This window comes from Argopecten irradians, chromosome 4, assembly GCF_041381155.1.
Source record: "Argopecten irradians isolate NY chromosome 4, Ai_NY, whole genome shotgun sequence".
In the NCBI taxonomy this organism is placed as follows: Eukaryota; Metazoa; Mollusca; class Bivalvia; order Pectinida; family Pectinidae; genus Argopecten; species Argopecten irradians.
In genome coordinates this window covers 21,366,982-21,387,192 of record NC_091137.1, presented here as the reverse complement: position 1 = coordinate 21,387,192, position 20,211 = coordinate 21,366,982, and the positions used below count along the sequence as shown (strand labels likewise).

General features: G+C 37.2%; 1 protein-coding gene across 3 annotated transcripts; it reads right to left on the bottom strand.

Moving 5' to 3' along the window:
* Positions 1-4,526: 4,526 nt before the first annotated feature.
* LOC138320932 (uncharacterized) lies at positions 4,527-12,822 on the bottom strand. 3 transcript variants are annotated; one of them, XM_069264244.1, is made up of 2 exons: positions 12,635-12,822; positions 4,527-5,961 (listed from the first exon to the last, which is right to left on the bottom strand). In XM_069264244.1, exon 2 carries the CDS (start codon positions 5,908-5,910, stop codon positions 4,645-4,647), a length of 1,266 nt encoding a protein of 421 aa, XP_069120345.1. In that variant the 5' UTR covers positions 5,911-5,961; positions 12,635-12,822; the 3' UTR covers positions 4,527-4,644. The 3 variants fall into 3 exon arrangements, with proteins under 3 accessions (XP_069120345.1, XP_069120347.1, XP_069120346.1); XM_069264246.1 differs by lacking the exon at positions 12,635-12,822 and adding an exon at positions 12,452-12,472; XM_069264245.1 differs by lacking the exon at positions 12,635-12,822 and adding an exon at positions 11,738-11,871.
* Positions 12,823-20,211: the final 7,389 nt, after the last annotated feature.

Below are 20,211 nucleotides of genomic sequence, written 5' to 3'. Positions count from 1 at the left end.
GTATTTCCATTCCCCTGACTTTTCACTGCGCGATTTTGCCTCCGTAACTTTTTCCTTTGATAACTTTCTTTCTTCCTGTGTCATGTCATGAGTGACACTAATATTCTTAATACTCTTGTCAGTTACCTCGGCGAGATTTTTTAAGTGCTCATGAACAAATTCTTTGCTTGATAAACCTTAAAGATTACTTAAACTGGCCTCTTATTTCCTATTCCGCTGTCCCTTTGTTCTCTTTTGCCAAGTCTCGTGTTTTTTTTCTCGCGTTATCTTTCATTGTTTTCATGATACTACAGAGGCGATTCACAAATGATTCATCCTCATGTTTCCTTGTTTCCACATTCTCTGATTCTACCTCTTTGATGTTGAATATAATGATATTATTCTCCCGTGACTTTCTCTTGTTGATTTCAGTCAAGACCTCCTTCGGTTTGCTGACAACTTGACTATACGTCCTCGGCTCTTCTTTCCTTGCTTTATCTCTCTCGTCTTAAAGTTGTTTCATCCGACTTTCATTGCATTTTGTCGTCATTCTTGCCTCGAGATCGGCTATTCTATCTTCGTAGACAGACATGAACTCTTAACATCGCATTTCTTCTCTATATCAGCATTCACTATTCTTTCCACAGTCTCTCTGCAGTCCGAAAAAACCCACAACGAGTCCGATTTCTTTAACATATCGTATTCTACTTTCTTTTTATGAAGACATTTGATGGAAATTTTCGAGTTTGCATCTTCTGCATTTCAGTAGCCTCGCTTCTGATAGTTGGAAGTCGATCATGCAAGTGTTGCACGTCAATGTATTTTCTGCATCTTCACCGCTATTTAATGGAGTGACATACTGATGGACTTTCGTCTTGGATCCGCTCCTGGAAGCTGATTTCTTTGTCGTAACTTAGATCGCTCCGCCATTGTCTTTGGCACTTCCGGTTGGCATGATTCGCTAAAATTGCCAATAGGTGCCCTTATGGGTAAAAAATTGTCCTAAAAAGGGCACGTTGATATCAAATATGTCGTTATGCTGCCATCCAGTTTGAAGTTGCTGAGCAGGTAGAGGGTGATATAGTTAAATATGGGGTTTCGGTTGCCCCACAAGAGAAAGTCCGACTTACCAGTTCAATTGTGATGTCACAAAATTAATGTTTGATTTAATTATATGATAGGTGAAAGAAACTTACATGCAATGTAAAAAAGTTTTTACTTTTCAGGAACTTAAATATCAACAAATGACGCTTTAAAATCAATAGATGCTTGCCATAAATTGAAAATACAAATGGAATTTTGAATTTAATTACAATTTACTTACACTATTAAAGTTTTCGACAATTTCTTTTTCATTTACTTATTTATCTTCCAGTCGTTGTTCAGATCTTGATAATAATGTCTCATATTGTACTTATTCATGGACACAAGTTTATTATGCATTTCATAATATTTAACTAAAGGGACAACTCAAAATTCATTTTAGTACGATAATAGATGAAATATTTCACATTTGCTCACAGACATAAATGCATTCTGGGGATATTTAGCCATAAAATGATCTATTTTGATAAGGTTTAGTACTTTGTCCGAGAAACCAATCCATCAATCCATTTAACTTAATTATGGAAATATAAATATGTAAGTATAGTGAATTGAACCTTTTAATTCTAATAATACATACCTCTGTTCGTTCACATTTTACCTGTATCTGAATTATGAGGCTGTCTTACAAAAGTTAACCTGAATATATTGATGTAAAAAGTTTAGTAAATCAATTATTCAAAGAAAAAATACACAAAACAAATAGAAAGGACTACGTATGAGTTGGGACCTTTTTGCGTTAGAAGCTGCTAGGATAGTGACAGGACTACCTTCATATACTATTAGGCAATCTCTTTATTCCGAAACGGGGTGGGAAACCTTATCTGACCGCAGATTTAGACGTAAAATTAACTTATTTTTCAAAGTACATAATCGACTAACACCCTCTTATCTTTCTACTCTACTCCCTCCTTTAAATTCTGAAAACACTAGATTCAGACTAAGAGACTCCGAAAATTACACCTTACCCAAAAACCGTCTGGAAACAACTAATTTGTCTTTCTTTCCATCAATTATAAGGCCCTGGAACAGTTTAGATACTAATATTAGACATACAAACAGGTTTAGCACTTTTAGAGATACCCTCTGTAAAAAAACATAATTCATGTCAATCCTATCTATTTCTCCTTGGTGACCGGAAAACTAATATCTTGCACTGCAGACTAAGAAATAAATCAAGTATCCTAAAATATGACCTGTTCAGAGTAAATCTTTCTGACGACCAAAGCTGTGCATGTGGATTTGAATGTGAAGACGCATATCATTATTTTTTTAATTGCAACTTATATGCTCGGCAACGTATAGAGCTTTACAGAAATTTAAACGATTATATACCACTCAGCCTTAAAACCTTGTTGTTCGGTGATTCTAAAACTTAACATATAACGAAAATGAATTTACTATTAATGAAACTCAAAAATACATTCTTGATACAAAAAGATATTTTAATAATCCTCACTCTATCTCTTTCTCCAGCCCCCCCCCCCCCCCCTCTATCCGCCATGGAGTTTGTAAGAAAAATGGAAATGTACTTTGTATGTTTAAAACTACTACGTTAATTCTATGTTTATATTAATTTTGAGTATGTATGAGATTTCGTTTCTGAAAAATATTTTAAGTCTGCCATCTTCAAATCTTGATTATGTATATATGTAATATTATTGGAGAGGGCTTGATATAAGTTGAAATAACTTGTGCCCAATCCTTTTGTTTCAATAAAATGTTTAAACTAAACCTTTTGTGTGTCTTAATCCATCAATATTTTAAAGTGAGCGTTAGGAAACCTATGTGCATAAATTAAACTATTCTTGAGAATAACGCGCCCTTTGAAGAAATAAAGGTAAATCACAAAACTATCTCTGAACTCATTCACAAGCTATTAGTTTAGAAAATATAACTATATTAACTACATGAGTGTTCTGAACATGTTATCCACTTCTATTCTTTCTACTTAATACATCGATTTCATAAGGTATCTTTTAGTAATGTTCTTAGTAATCTCCTAGAAATCCAAACTGGAGTTCCCAATGTTCCATTTTATGCCCATAATGTTTTATTATATTAAAGATATCTCCTTTCACTCTAAACGATGTCAATTTTATATTATGAAGACGATACTGTTATATAAAGTAGGCAGTCAATTTCATATCACTAAAATATGTCTACAAAATTACTTTGATAACGTTAAAAGCTGGTGTGATTGAAAAGTGCAAACGACGAATTCGTCTCTTCCTGTAAAACGACAGATGTGTTTTTGTTGTTAACCATGTAATTGATAGTAAACAGAGGCAATGTCAGATGGCAATTTTCAGTTACAAAATGTGAAGAAAGAAAAGCTTATAGGTGTGATTAGCGATGAAAATCTATCTTGAAATATACAAGATGTTCTGAGAAAGAAAATAACCTGTATCAGCCGTGCAGAATAAACAAAAATAAATACCAATTTCGGCTAGAGCCACTTACCATAATTGTATTATTTTGCCATATATTAATTATTGTTCCTACATTTGGAGACACTGTTCACAGAAATTTGTTGAAAAAACTTAGATAAATCCAGAAAATCAATTTAAATCCAGAAAATCAATTTAGATTATAGTGTTATTTGTCAAATTGAAATGGTTGCCTTCCATCAACAAAGTTGAATACAATGACTGTATTTTGATGTCTAAAATTATGAATACTTTGTGTTCTGTCTACCTAGACTGTAACACCCTAATAAGTAGTGTACATCCCTTTCAGTCATTGTAATCTACATATAAAATAATTTGTCCTTTTCTTGATTTGTTCAAGCAAGATCTTCCACAACAGGAAAATTTGTTTTGCCAAAGCAATTTTGCGAGTTCAAAATCTCTTTTAAATTCAATGGTCCAGCACATTGAAATAGCCTTCTTGTAAGAGTCACCGAAAAAAAATCCCTGATTACGTTCAAAATTAAATGCAGAACGTAAAAATCATAACTGTAATAATTGAATTTATATATGGATAATACCTTAAATTTCAATAAATGTATCCTATTATGTGTTGAATTTTAAAGCCTTAATTTAGTATTTCATGTTATCTTACAACATTAGGTTTATTGTATGCTGTGTTAGTGTATAATAATTACTGTATGTTTATTTACTATGCTGTAACTACTGTATATTTTATATGTTCGACCACATATGAGAAAAATCTTTCACTCAATGTGCAATTGAATGAAGATAAAATCCATTACTACCATTATTATCATTTATTATTGACCAGTGTACTCTATTCTCGCCATCTCTTGTGTATGAAAAGTCATCTTAGTGGCTTAGTGACTGTATTCTGTACTTCACATAAGAATAAAACAAAACCTTGTGAAGCCGTGTCTACCGATGCCAACATCGCCACGACAACGTCATGAGTTTGAATTATGAAAAAAATCCAATCAAAACAGGCGTTAAATCAACATCATTTTAGAATTTGTGTTTAAAACATAAGAACAATAGTTTTGTCTTTTATTATAAAAGAGTATTTAATTAATACAACATAAAGATGTATGGTGGTGTTATAATAAACATTTTTCTTCTCAGGCTGGATTCAGAGTTCCTGGTGTATATTCTGGTGCTTCGGGTACATTATATCTATGCCTCTCAGAGACCGTACGTGATCTTTACTGAAATGCAACAGAAGAGATCGTTTTATTTCTTTTCTTTCCCCTTCAAAGTCACTCGAAAGCATTGCCTCTTCAAAAAACATAATCGATTTCCGCACAGCCTCTGTAAGTGACGTCGGAGTCCAACCGAGTACTCGTTTGGCTTTGGAAGTTTCAATAGCACCCAAAGACACAGATGGGAATAGGTAGAGTGCAGACGACCAGCCTTCGTCACTAGCAGACAACTCAGATACGTCATACTGTTGCTGGGAAGGTTCTGACGGCCAAAGGTACGTCATCGAATTTTTGTTCATTACTATCTGAATGTCTGGGCGGTCTAAAAATGTCGCCATTTCTTTCAATAGTTCAGTCAGGGTAGGATTTTCTTCCATTGCTAAATTATATGCCTGATTATAAACATCCAGTTCTGCGTCGAGAAGATAAATAAGTATATCTGCTACATCATAGGAGTAAACAAAGCTTAATGGTCGACTATTCAACTCTTCTGGTACAGAAAGTGGTCGGTCAAGGTAGTCGGAAAGTTTGATCCAAAGCTGATACATCCACCATCGGTAAGTATTGTCACGTGGTCCAATGACATCTGGTAGACGTAGAGCAACAAATGGCACTCCCCCATCTTTTTGTGCCTCTAACACTTCTTCGCCTTCCAATTTTCTGTGCCCATATACATCCTTTTGACTGTATATGATCCTCTCCGCTTCAGGTATTGGTCGCACAGCATCAGACTCAACCGTCGGTTTACTATGATTCTTCATGCAAACTTCATACGTGGAGTCAGAGCTGATGAAAATGTATCGGTCGATTCGATCGTGGAGAACTTCCAAAACGTCCGCAACGTGTTTCCCTTCAAAAGAACTGAAATCTATAACAGCGTCAAACATGACGTCTTTCCCATCTCCAGAAAGTAAAAAGTTCATATCTGGACACTCGCTTAAGGACCTGTGGCGGTTACAGCGGATCGATGTCACGAAAGGAAGAATTAAGTCGGATGTGTCCCAATACCAATTGCCTCTATTGACAACCATAAGACTATCTCCCTTTTCAATAAGGCGCTCCATGGAAGCGGCACCTAAAAGTCCATTTCCGCCCAAGACAAATATTGTCTTTGCACTTCCGCTTTGGAAACAAAGGAGTAAAGTCATACACAGCAATGGCGTCAACTTAACGGATTTAGTCGCACTGAAAGCCATGTTGTTCTTTTCTACATCAGGTCAAAGTAACTTGAAAGACGATGAAGAACTCTACAAAGAAATCAAACAAAATATTAGTTAAATATTTCATTTTCTTAAGACGTAACGTTACATTGCGCCTGTTACCGACCTAGGATACGAACAGCTCTTACCCGAACTAAAATTTGAAAAATCCTGTGACGTTATCCATCGTATACACCAGATTTATAGTTTCACTATCCAATGATGGCTAGTATTACCGTTGATGGATAGTCAAATAATATGCAAAATATTTAAGCATTGAGAACATTAAAAGACAATGAATATCAAAGGTTCATTTCACTGAGATAGACATGCATGAAGAATATATAATACTTGAACATGTACATGTATAGATATTGTATCAGAAAACAAAATCCCCAAAACAACTTTTGCAAAAAGAAAAAAAAATCGATTAATTAATTAATAAATATCCCTTGGCTCCGTACATGTGTTCTAAATGACCCTTCGTGCACAATGGACACTAAGTACAAATGTTTTGTTACTATCAATTGCTATTATTGCTGAACATTGATTCATATTAACACGTAATAATATCGGCAAAATCCTTTCTTTAGTGTGACCTTCTTTCAACCGGAAGTTGCGCAGACACGTACACATATGCAAATGACGGGCAGCATTTAAATGAGAGGTCAACCGCATTTAAATTAGTAGGTCAGCCATACGTGCTTGTATAAACACAAGGCATATATGCCTTTGTGTTGAAAATGTTTTTTTTGTTTAGAGTATCAAGGATTTCAATATGAAATCACCTTCGATTTCCATTTAGAATAATACTGGTTTTAGAATCCTTAAGCAATTTCCTTTGTCAGGATGACACCCCACGTCTAAATAAGTGGATTGTCATGGTGTAGAATTACATCGCAATTATTTTCAACTCTCCTTTAAAGGTGTGTTATGTTCCCTATGATAAAATGGATTCCAAGAATACTTTTGCTCTTTTGGAATTTATAATTCCCTCATCATAAATATCATTTAATCACTGAAAATAGGATATATCAATTTAAAATCTTCATTTAATATACACAAAAGAACTAAATTCGGGGAAATTTTTTGGGATCGTTGTGTGTGACTTATGATTAGTTATCACTATTACTGTACATTACTAATCCAATCTGATTTGATGGCCATGCAACTACGTTATGGTAAATGGAATGCTCGTGTACCTTACCTATATGTGTTCATTAGACCATAACCTGTGTAACAAATTCAGTTACACTCAACTATCCAACAGTTGGTAGTTGAATTGTTGCAATGCTGGATGGGGTTCAAAAGGGGATGGGATTTTTTAAAGATGAATAAACCACGAGTTGGTGTGGAATAGGCCACAGAAAACACCATATCTTTGGCATTCGGCCCTCGATAGTTTCAAATTCAAAACATAACTTATCGCAATATATAAACATGTGCATAATAAGACATAAATCAATGTTTACGTTGCAGAACGACATACACTTTCACGTCCATTCATACAAATTTCATATATAATACATTTCAGATATAATGCGTGTACATACATTTTTAATATAAAATGACTATTAGTATTATATTTGCTATTGTAGCATTAAGAGAGAGAGAGGGGGGGGGGGGGGGGGGTTACAAAGATTGGGGGGGGGGGGGGGGGGGGGGGGGGGGGGGGGGGGGGGGGGGGGGGGGGGGGGGGGGGGTTTACAAAGATTGGTCTTAATTTGACAGCATTTTTCTTCTTTCCAAAGCTAAAAAGATATATTTACCTAGATTATTAAATTCTATCAAATTTTGTGTATTGAATAATTGAATTACCTTGTAAATGCTAGGGTATCTGACAAACAAAGGTTTTATAAACCGTTCATATTACATTTAATTATGAAATGAAGTTCATCTTCAATATCATCATTGCAAAATGAACATAATCTCTGATTTTAGGGGTATTTCTGTATCTTCCTCTCTATATTTTCAAATCATGGACAGATAACCGAAATTATGATATATATCTTTGAACTTTGATGTCTAAAGCTTTACTTAAACAAGGTTGACAAAAATAGGTAGTAATAAGGTGTTTATATGGATACCTTTAGACGCGTCATTTATCAATATAATGCATTCCTGTCTGAAATGGTCTTCTAATTTAAGTTTAAGTAGCTCAGAATCTAATTTAAGAAACGTTTCCATATCATACATAATATAGTCCAACCAACAATCATTTAATTCAAGTTTCAACTGTAAATCCAGTTATTGATAGTTTCTTCCATTTTAGGACATTCCTTTAAAATGCAATTGTTATAATTTTTTTAGTTTCATCCAGTAATTAAATATTCTTATTTTCCTGATAGTAGATAAAGAATATCTTCCAAGTTCAATATATACCATAGCATTAGTTATAAGAAGTGTTTTTCTTCACACCAAGTACTCTTTTAAGAAGCTTATGCGTACCTTTTTGATGTCAGGTGGTTTATGAAACCCCCATATCTCACAACCATAATTCAAAACCTTTCTAACGTAAGAATAAAAAAACTGCCAAACTGGTTTCAATATCAAAAACAACGTTTTTACATAAAGTTAGAAACAGCGAACAGTTTTTTACCTTGTTTTGAGATTTGCTTTTGGGTCTTAAAGAATTTTCCGTTTTAGTTCAACATCAACCCGCAAATATTGAATATATTTATTATCTCAATTAGCTCACTATTGTAATACCATTTTTCATTATTTCTAATAGTTCAACCACTTTCAAAAACAATTATTTTGGTTTTCTTTACAATAACAGTAAGCCTTCATTTTGTAGTATAATCCTGAGGGAATTCAACATGACTTGGGAGATCTTCTGATGAGCTGGCTCGCAACACCATACCATCTGCATACTTCGAGAAAAGATACATGTATCTCTAATGAAGGGCAATTATTATTAATATATTAATTTCTAAGTAATTGACAAACAATGTAAATAGTATTGCAAACAATATTTCTCTTTGAATCAATCCACAATTGACCTTGTAGAAAACTGAAATACCGTTGCATTTTACACAACAGGTGTGTTTTGTCTTGTTCTGCCCTCGATAGGTGTGTTTTTCTCTGGCATATTCTACACCAACTCTCCAATTTGTGTACCGCCAAAATCACGCATTAATTTCTACAGTGCTGTGAACTGAATACACACGGTCAGACCAAGATTCTAAATTGTGGTCCTTAGTTAAACATTTTACAGTATTTATAGTAATTGTAAAGTAATTTCTGCAGATGCGATTTCATATACATTTGTATAAAGCATAAAACAAGAACTTTGATAGCGAAAAATATGCGTGTTGCTTCTTATGTTTGAAATATAAGGCATCATACAGTTTTGTCTGGGTCATTGAATGATTTTCACAGCTTAATACATCCATCCTTATGATTTTCAGGAGATTACTGACCAGAAAACAACATCTCAGGCGTTTTCTCCCAATTAAGACCCATACAACTTCTAAATTTCTAAATTTCTACTCCATACATACGTACTGGCTCTACCCTACCAAGATTAACGTGACACGGTGATTACAATGCGTATATTTATTTTAGGACTTCTTATCATTTTTTCTTATCGTCTTTATGTGAAGGAGATAAGCCGAAAACTGCAATATATGTGTGAGAGATTACATCATTGGGCTTAAATTTTAAACCGTAATTTGGGCGAGCCGTGGGGATCGTAAAGCATATAAACAAGAGGCCCAGAGGGCCTGTATCGCTCACCTGGTTTGTAATGCTATGTAATGTTCTGAATATAAGTTCATTGTTTCTTTTCTAAAGGAATTTGAATATTTACCTCTAATTCCCCTATTGGGCCCCACTCTTTCTGCTCCAGGGGGTCAAAGCCAAAATGTATACGAATTCTGTTAACCTCAAGGATGTTTCTGGCCAAATTTGGTTACAATCCATGCAGAACTCTAAGACAAGTAGCGATTTTTAGGATTTACCTCTATTTCCCCTATTGGGCCCCGCCCCTCCTGCCCCCAGGGGGGTCAGAGCCAAAATTTATACAAGTTTTGTTTCCCTTCCCTAAAGGATGTTTGTGGCCAAATTTGGTTACAATCAATGCAGAACTCTAGGACAAGTAGCGATTTATAGGATTTACCTCTATTTCCCCTATTGGGCCCGCCCCTCCTACCCCCGGGGGTCAGAGCCAAAATTTATACAAGTTCTGTTCCCCTTCCCCAAAGGATGTTTCTGGCCAAATTTGGTTACAATCCATCCAGAACGCTAGGATAAGTAGCGATTTATAGGATTTACCTCTATTATCCCTATTGGGCCCCGCCCCTCCTGCCCCACGGGGGTCAGGGTCACCATTTATGCAAAATCTGATCCCCTTCCCCTAAGGAAGTTTCTGGCCAAATTTGGTTGCAATCCATGCAGAACTCTAGGACAAGTAGCGATTTATAGGATTTACCTCTATTACCCCTATTGGGCCCCGCCCTTCCTGCCCCAGGGGGGTCAGGGTCACCATTTATGCAAAATCTGATCCCCTTCCCCTAAGGATGTTTCTGGCCAAATTTGGTTGCAATCCATGCAGAACTCTAGGACAAGTAGCGATTTATAGGATTTACCTCTATTACCCCTATTGGGCCCCGCCCCTCCTGCCCCAGGGGGGTCAGGGTCACCATTTATGCAAAATCTGATCCCCTTCCCCTAAGGATGTTTCTGGCCAAATTTGGTTGCAATCCATGCAGAACTCTAGGACAAGTAGCGATTTATAGGATTTACCTCTATTACCCCTATTGGGCCCCGCCCCTCCTGCCCCAGGGGGGTCAGGGTCACCATTTATGCAAAATCTGATCCCCTTCCCCTAAGGAAGTTTCTGGCCAAATTTGGTTGCAATCCATGCAGAACTCTAGGACAAGTAGCGATTTATAGGATTTACCTCTATTTCCCCTATTGGGCCCCGCCCCTCCTGCCCCAGGGGGGTCAGGGTCACCATTTATGCAAAATCTGATCCCCTTCCCCTAAGGAAGTTTCTGGCCAAATTTGGTTACAATCCATGCAGAACTCTAGGACTAGTAGCGATTTATAGGATTTACCTCTATTACCCCTATTGGGCCACGCCCCTCCTGCCCCAGGGGGGTCAGGGTCACCATTTATGCAAAATCTGATCCCCTTCCCCGAAGGAAGTTTCTGGCCAAATTTGGTTGCAATCCATGCAGAACTCTAGGACAAGTAGCATTTTATAGGATTTACCTCTATTACCCCTATTGGGCCCCGCCCCTCCTGCCCCAGGGGGGTCAGGGTCACCATTTATGCAAAATCTGATCCCCTTCCCCTAAGGAAGTTTCTGACCAAATTTGGTTACAATCCATCCAGAACTCTAGGACAAGTAGCGATTTAAAGGAAATGTTGACGGACGGACGACGGACGGACGGACGACGGACGACGGACGACGGCCGCCGCGCCATGGCAATAGCTCACCGGCCCTTCGGGCCAGGTGAGCTAAAAACCATATATAATAAAAAGTTCAAAGATCGACTACTTATTCCGATAATAAACACAGGCCAGAGGTCTTAAACAAATGTGTAAACGGGAAACATGTTTGATATCTGCATCAGCTTTACTTTAGCAATTAGCAAAACGGTTAACTATTATACGAGAACTTAACGTTGTACAATATAACATTTGAACTTAGAAAAACAGGCTAGGCTTACGCTGTGTTCAGAGAAATTAATAATCAGGCAGATTAATTATTGATTTCAAAAGCATTAAAATTCTACATGTACAAAACACGTCTACACTGTAGAATTACACGACTGACAATGTCTAGCGCTCGTGAGCGTTAGCGTACTCATCTTACCGATCGACAGTAAATCCAATATGGCGTCTGCTGGGTTACTACTAAAGTTTTTAAGGTATTTTAGTATGGTTCCGTGTTTTAGTAAAAGGCGGTCTGCTGGCTATACACAGGTTAGTTGTAGGTCGTTACGCTTGATTACTTCCTTGACCACTCATGATTATACATGAGTACAGAGAGTTCACGCTTTTAGTAAGTGTTCACAGAAACATATATACAGAAACATGTATATATGTTTCTGTGAACGCTTACAAAAAGCGTTCATTACCATAGATTTACATAGTATAGTAATTAATTACTTGAATGAAAGAAAGATATAAACATAAAACATACACGTATCGCTCACAGGATTCCATGTGTAGTTGGAATATCAAGTAATTGTAATTTCTTAATAAGATTACATGACACTAGTTTATGATTTATAACGCTAACAAATTACTATAAAGCAGCAAAATTGGCCTAACACTCGTTTCTTCATTATGAAATTCATGGCCGTGCTCACCCAGGCCGCCGTCGCCGGCTTTCGGCCTCCTCACCCATACCACCGTCCCCAATATATTCACTATTTCATCAAATCACCACTGAATTACACCTTAAATTTCTTTACAAATTAATCTGCAAACATCTAACACCAATTATGCATCTTTACACCAAGTGTAAACTACGTAATAGCACCGCATGCTCCATATTTTGACAACGAAAATGTAAACAAATCACCCGTTGCTCCGACTCGCTTGAATTATGTGGCTTAGCTTGAACGAATCGTGCATCCTTTGGCTTCAATCAACACATCTCGTCGGTAGAATGGATATCACTCTACATGCAAAAATTGCTGGTTTTTAATTTCCCCCTCAATATCTGTGTTTATGATCGCATTGAAAAACACCATGAACAACTTACCGGAATAACCTCTTGATCTCTCAATGTACATGTAACATGCAAATGTTTTCCGGTTGTGTATTACAAGATGTCTTCTAGTCGCTCAAGTGACATTTCAGACCATGCATCAGTAGGTGTAGCGGAAAGATTTTGTATGTAGTATACATATATCACTTCTTACGTATACTTGAACATTATGCACCAGGCCTAACCTTAGGTATTCAGACCATGCATCAGTAGGTACATTGTAGCTACTGTTGAAGCGGAAAGATTTACTCTATTTTGTATTCAGTATATCACTTCTTACGTATACTTGAACATTATGCACCAGGCCTAACCTTAGGTATTACTGTTGAGTCGTAGATTGTTGTATTGCTTGTAAATAATGGCAAAGAATGCAAAACATGGACTTTTCAGTTCAGTAATGCTTGGTCACAGCCCCTTTCGATTATGCATAAAACAATTTGGCCTGGTTCCCGGCCGGACGGGGGTACTCCAGACATATGGCCGGTCGCGATTGGTGGTTGGAACTCTCAGGCAGCATCGGGGAATCGAAGTGCCCGAGGATTTTTAACTCGAAGCTAAAATTTCTCCGATGTCCCGTATTTTTACAATCGGCCCTTCAAACCGTCCGATATCCGACTGGGAATCGATCGGCAATCACATCACCCAACGTGAGGTATACTCGGGTGTGTTCGCACGATGTCCCGTAAATAAACTGGTTATCGCCCGAACAACCGGCCGATTAGCATTAGATGCTCGGTCGGTATTCACTACCTCGCCGGCGTCCAAAAATCTCCTTGGGAACAGACGATTATCGCACGGCCTCTTTTTTTAATACAACGCGTGTAGCGTTTGTATTATTGCTATCCAGTTTACTGTTGATTAGTAGGACTTGCCCTATAATGATATCTACTGGTGACCTCTTGAACCATTTTATTCATAAACTTCCATTAATAATCCTTTGGACCAATCAGTTGTCATGGGAAGACTGCCTTCTGATTGGTATAATACATAGAGTGTGTATAGAACAGTGGCGTAGGAAGATGAAACGTCATGGGGGGGGGGGGGGGGCAAAGGTCCTCAATATTTTGTAACCCCCCCGCCACACCTACAGGAGGAGATTAATTCAACTCCCAACCATATAATATATGCTTTATGTACATTTCTCATATATCACTAAATTTAATTCTTGTATACATTTATAGACAGTGGGGTTGCTAAAAGGAAATTAATGAATACGCAAATTGGCCAAATTAGCATGTGAGCGTCGAAGGCGCAAGATTTTGGTGTTTTATTAGGGGTCTGAGGGTGACCCCCGGGATGAGTTTTATGTATTTTGATGATTTTGCGATCGCCCGAAAGCGCGAGAAATTTGGTGTTTGGGGGGTCCGGGGGTCTCCCCCGAGAAAAAATTACAATTTAGTATGGCTTAGATGAGTTTTACGATGCATTTTGATGAATTTGCAAGCGCCCAAAGGCGCGAGAATTTGGTGTTAGGGGGTCCGGGGGGTCTCCCCCGGGGAAAAAATCATGATTTAGAATGGCTGAGATGAGTTTTACGATAAAGTTTAATGATTTTAAAGCGTTCTTAACATGGTAATTTTTCGATTTAAAGCTACCTGCATTTAGAAATGATAATTGTGTCGTCATAACATTATGGAACCCTACTCGATCTGAATATACCGGCTTCACACCATCGGCACATTGTTGTGTAACAGAAAAAAAAAATGAATTAATTGTCTCGCTAAGACATATAAACAAATTGATCTTTTAAGAGACATTTTTTAAAATAGTACATAGAATCCCTTGATGGACATTTTTAGTTTAGTTTGTGTGTATTGAATTTTTACAATTTAAGGTTTGACATTATGTGCTTGAACCTTTTAGGAAATGCGCCGCGCAGCGGAAAATTTTCTAGAATGAAGTACGAAAAATGTGCAGGAGGACCCTTTTTTTCTTTCAAATAAGCTTTTTTAGAAAATTTCAGTCGGCGAAAATGGGGGGGGGGGGCAAAAAGACATGTTTGCCCCCCCCCGTCCTGGGGAACGGGGGGGGGGGGGGGGGGTGCCCGGGCCCCCCCCCTGCCCCCCCCCCCCCCCCCCGCTTCCTACGCCCCTGTAGAATACACAGAGTGTTATATAATACACAGCACAAGTCCTCCCTGACTGTTGCCTGCTGGTGACTTCTCTGTCCAACTTACTATAGTCTCTGTTAATGATAAGTCAAATCGGATTTACTTTCTAAGGCTTATAGACATGAGAGTTAAAAAGTAAACTAATCAGATGTTCTTTCTGTGTACCTTAAATAATGTTTTTAAATGATTGTTAAAATCATATCTTAGGTAAAGGCTGCACTCATGTGTGCATAGTTTTACCAAAATATGTGTATGTGCAACATAAGAAACAAGAGTAGGATAAAAACTCATTTTTAATGAAGACTTTTGTCTTCTTTTGTAATTTTAAAATCTTAGGAACTTTAATTAAGAAAAACGTCATACAAAACATAAGTATTTTCTATGATCAGTGGAATATTCTTTAAAGATGCTCCACCGCTCACAAATGGTATATTTCCACTTTTAAAAACAGGAGCAGACGATTTAGTATTTTTCTTCAGATACAAAAGTTACTTACTTTACACCATTACCACCATTGAAAAGTTTGAGCTTCTAATTTTACTCAAGTTAAAAATATGAAAAATAATTAATTGCACCCCGAAAAAATCCCTGACACTAAATCCTATATGGAATGAACTACTGAATGCGCATCAAGGATTTATAAATGTACGTCCTTGATGCGCATGCACCAAAGGCAAAATAAATTATTTTATATTGTTTTTGTGTTAATTAGACTATTATATACACGATTAAACTCCAATTATTGTTTAAATAATGAATATCATTTATGCTCTGTCGGCGGTGGAGCATCTTTAAATAATTGATATTAAAGTCTTTATAATATGGTTTATATATTTTGATTTTGGAAATTCATTTGATTTCAGTCTATTTTTCTGTTTCTGCTGCGTTGTATTTGCAGTACTTTGAGTACTTTGATAATGTAAATGATGTGTTGTAAATTTTTGACCGATGTTGTCCGATGTCAGGCCAAAACCAGCGGTGTACACCCGATTACCCCCTATACCCGGAGGGTATTGGCCGATCATTGTGACCAAATTAGCAGGGACCGAACTACATCTATACTGTACTTCTACTTCACACTTAGATGTTGGGTCATATGGAAAATCTAAATTATAAACTACTTGCTTAGTTTACATTTACCTTTACACAGACTTTCTTTGATTTATGTTAAACTAAAAGACATATTCGGTCTAATCGGGGTCTAAAGACTAATACTTAGGCGTAAACAAAAACAAGAGCTGTTGGAGAACAGCAAAGCTCGCCTATTCAGAAGAAGTTGATGTTCAAGTATTTACTATTTAAAAATTTCAAGCAGTGCCCTCAGTCTATATTATTTTGCCTCCAACAGAAGTTGAAAGTTCTTCTTTTGCAGTATAATTTTTTTTATGGTAAACACAATGTTATGAGTCTATGTGAAAAATAATGGCATCTTTAACATGGAAATATGACAAATTAACAGATTCAAAAACCCCCTAAAGGGCCCCAAATTGGTTGTATTATCACGTTCAGCATCCATACACACTAGGAAAATAAAATCATAAACAATAGACAAAATAGAAACTTGCTCAAAAACTTTAACATGGAAATATGACAAATTTACAGACTCAAAAACCCCCTAAAGGGCCCGAAATTGGTTGTATTATCACGTTCAGCATCCATACACATTAGGAAAATAAAATCATAAACATTTATGATGACTTAAGCTTAAACAATAGACAAAACAGAAACTTGCTCAAAAACTTTAACGTGAAATGGGACGCCAACGCTGACGCCGACGCCGACGCCGACGCCGGGGTGACAACATTAGCTCCCCCTATTCTTCGAATAGACGAGCAAATAACAATAAGAGTTGTCATTAGATTTATATATTTAACTTAAATATGTATTTCATATCAAAACAGAATTAGTGTTCAAACATTGTTATTGTAGTAAACAGTGGTCGGGACCATCAGCTAGGTGGGGGAGGGGGGCAAGAATGTTCGGAAAACGTAGTTTAAAATCAACCCAAGCTGCTGAATGTATGTCAAGAATGTGTACATGTACATGTATATATCTCATTTTCAGACCGACACATTCATGACATACATTCAGCTCGGGTTGATTTTAAACTATGTTATCTCCCACCATTCACTGACTTATCTTATTTTTTTCTGTTGTGGATCACTACCCTGACAGCAATACTTAGTTCCGCCATAGTTACCTGAAAATGGACTTAATTAATTTGTAATCATATTTCTAAATTGGAAAAAAAAACTTGTTTTTAAAACATCTGAATGTTACCATTGTTATATCTTAGTAAGCAAATATGACGTTCAAGATTCGGAACTACATATACATTCGGTTATCCTGCTACCAATATCTCCCAGAGTTCATTGCGGTCCCCACATTTACATAAAATATGGGGACGGGAACGCGATGCACCCTGAGAGAGATTGCCTGACTACCGTTCAATGTAGTTACCCACCATGACAGCAAACACCGTTTTAAATTTGACGGTGAACAAGCAAAAGTAGACAAATTATGTAAATATATGGATTAAACAGTGTTTTGAATGCGTTAAAGGTGGTATGAACGCAATTGGGTACAGACATATTCTACATGTAGTCCTAACGCGCTACCTTGAACATCCCTATAAATTAGAACTTTACCTCGTCCCAGAACAGTAGTCGAAAATAACAGCAAGACAATAGTTCAAAATTAGCAAATATATTGACCTTGAGGTAAGGGCCGAACCCACAACAATAAACTCAGAACCCCCCCCCCCCCCAAAAAAAAAAAAAAAAAAAAAAAAATTTAAGTACAAATACAGACCCCAACACAAAATCATAGAGGAATACAGGTAATAGAATATAATGTACGGTTTAGTACAATTTGACTAGAATAATAAAAAGAACAAGTGTTTTAACACATTGGCAAGCGAGGTAAAAATACCGAATGTCCTCAGTAATGCTACTGGGAGTGTGGGAGGGGATACGGAGGGTACTCAATAAAAATGCAAGACCCCTTTTACAAGCGTCAAAACTTTTTTTTCAATTACAAGAAAATCATCTAAATAGGCAATACAAGTGATATTGTACCTAATCTTCATAATATAACAAACGGCTGCAGCGAGGTTTTGGAAAATTTTGAGACTACGTGCATGACCAAACGGGAGTTTTGCATCATACATAAAGGTGGGCTCATTATCCCCTGAAAATGTCCATTTAAGGCCAGTCAAATGATGTTCGGAATGGTGACACCTAACAGACCTATAAGCACTTTTTAAATCCACTTTAGCCAGGAAATTGGCCTAATCAACTGTATAGTATGTCGCAGGTCCATATATTCTAAGCTAGTGTCAGACGTATACGAGTTGAGGGAACATCCTTCCGGCTGACTGGTGTCGGGGATAATTCTTATGTCTCCATTAGCTTTAGGTATGGCACCGATGGAGTTTACAATTGTCGGTGGAGGTTTTGTAACGGCATAGTTACCAACCTCAATTTCTTTTCGCTAAACATGTGAGCAGAATAATTGTCTCGATCGACCGGGAAATGTGGTCCATATACAGTACTTAATTTGAAGCCGTGTTGGATTCCGTCCAATAAAAAATCCCTGTACTCAAAATCATCTGGTAACAGACACGCCCGCTCTTCTGGACATAAACAGTTGGAGAGTGGTGCTATTGGAATACCACACGTATCTTGATGCGAGGCGGAAAATGTCTGACGTGTATTTTAAGTACATGTCCACTTTAGCCAAGGCATCTTTTTTATCAGTTCTTGCATAATTTCCACATTTGCAAAGCCCCATTCCTCAATTGTAATCTTATCAAGTGATTTGCGTGACGCGGTGTTGTTTTGTACCAACGCATCTGACCATAAAAAACCAACAATCTGCAACGCCTTGGGGGACTTATCTGGTGTTTGCACAATTTTTTTAACAAGTTGGCAAGCTCACCTGCAGGTGATGAGGATGACGAGCTGGTAGGTGCAACACTGGAGGTAGGTGCCAGCGCTTGTTGTGGACTTTAGGCTTGATGAGCATTGTCTGGATAGTCTGGGTCTCCTCTCCTATAGCCCGGTGCAATTCAATCTTCCGACGTTCTTTTCTAAGTTTCTAACTTAGCCTCAAGGGCCTCAACATCGTCGTCGCATTTTTCATGAACAGTAGCTTCCAAGTGGTCGGCGGCAGATATAACCTTGTCCTGGGTCACTTGTTCATCATCATGGCGGTCCCCGGCTCCACCGAATGAGTCGTGGAAATCATCCTCGTCCGATTCTTCAGTCGCTTTAAAGGGACAATTCACTCACGCTAATTCTTTTACATAACCAAGAAGCAAAATATGGCATAAATGTATTGTTCTACATTCCTTATGAAACATATAACATAAGATATTGACAAATTCCACGTCATTGTTTAGTATTTTAATTTATACCGTTGTAATTACAAATCGTTGATCAATACGATTAAGCAGGTACAATATGTACGCTGTACCAATATCCGAGCCAAAGTCACGCACGTTAAACAAATTAACTACATAACCACTGTGGAGGTGATATAATGATTTTTCAGGCAAGACAATTCACCTAATAAGGTAAACACACTTCTGTCAGAGCGATTTGAGCTGTTCTAGACAAAAGTAGCATTACTCTACGAGCAAGGGACTGGGTTCGGCATACAAGATATTCGACCACAATGTGTAATGGCGGACAGCGAGTGTGTTTGAACATTTCACACGCATTTCACCACCATGGGATTTTCTGACATATCACAGTAAAACCGACTGATCTAATTTCCATTAGAACTGGGGGTTTTCCGATATATATACAAATTTTAATGTTCTCGTAGAATGAATTGCCCCTTTAACAGTAAATTAAAGATGCATAGTTATACATTATGGCATAATCTTGACTTCGCTAAAACTTAATTTCATTTACAAAAAAATATCAAATCAATTGATGTGATGCATGGATTGTGTATAATTACAGGATACTGTATGGTTTCTAGCTGCAATTGATATTAGCATACATAAGGTCATTCAGGCTGACGTCACACTGGTCAGAACAAAATTTGCCTAAATTGGCTTGGGTTTAGTAGAGACATACAATGTATAGTGGGAAAATACAGGTAAGTTGATTACTACCTACACAGAAATGTCAGCGAAAATTGGAAGACATCATTGGAAAGGGAATAATCCCATCTCCTTTTTTGTGTATGACATTTAAGGATCGGTCTGCAAATAAGGAAGGAATCATTAAGTAAAAATTTACACTGTACAGTAATAAAAAGACAAACCACCAAAGTTAGACCACCAGTGGGCGGAGCTTAACTGGCCATTGTGACGTCACTAATTACTGTATGAATGGGCTTATTCAAGTTGCTCTAAACCTAGTCCGCTAAACCTGACAATATTATTTATTTATTTATTTGCCTATTATATAGTCAGGTATCAAATGCATATGTCTTTTATGTTATGTTA

Coding starts and splice junctions, on each gene's coding strand:
- LOC138320932 (XM_069264244.1), bottom strand. CDS start 5,910: ATGGCTTTCAGTGCGACTAAATCCGTTAAGTTGACGCCATTGCTGTGT.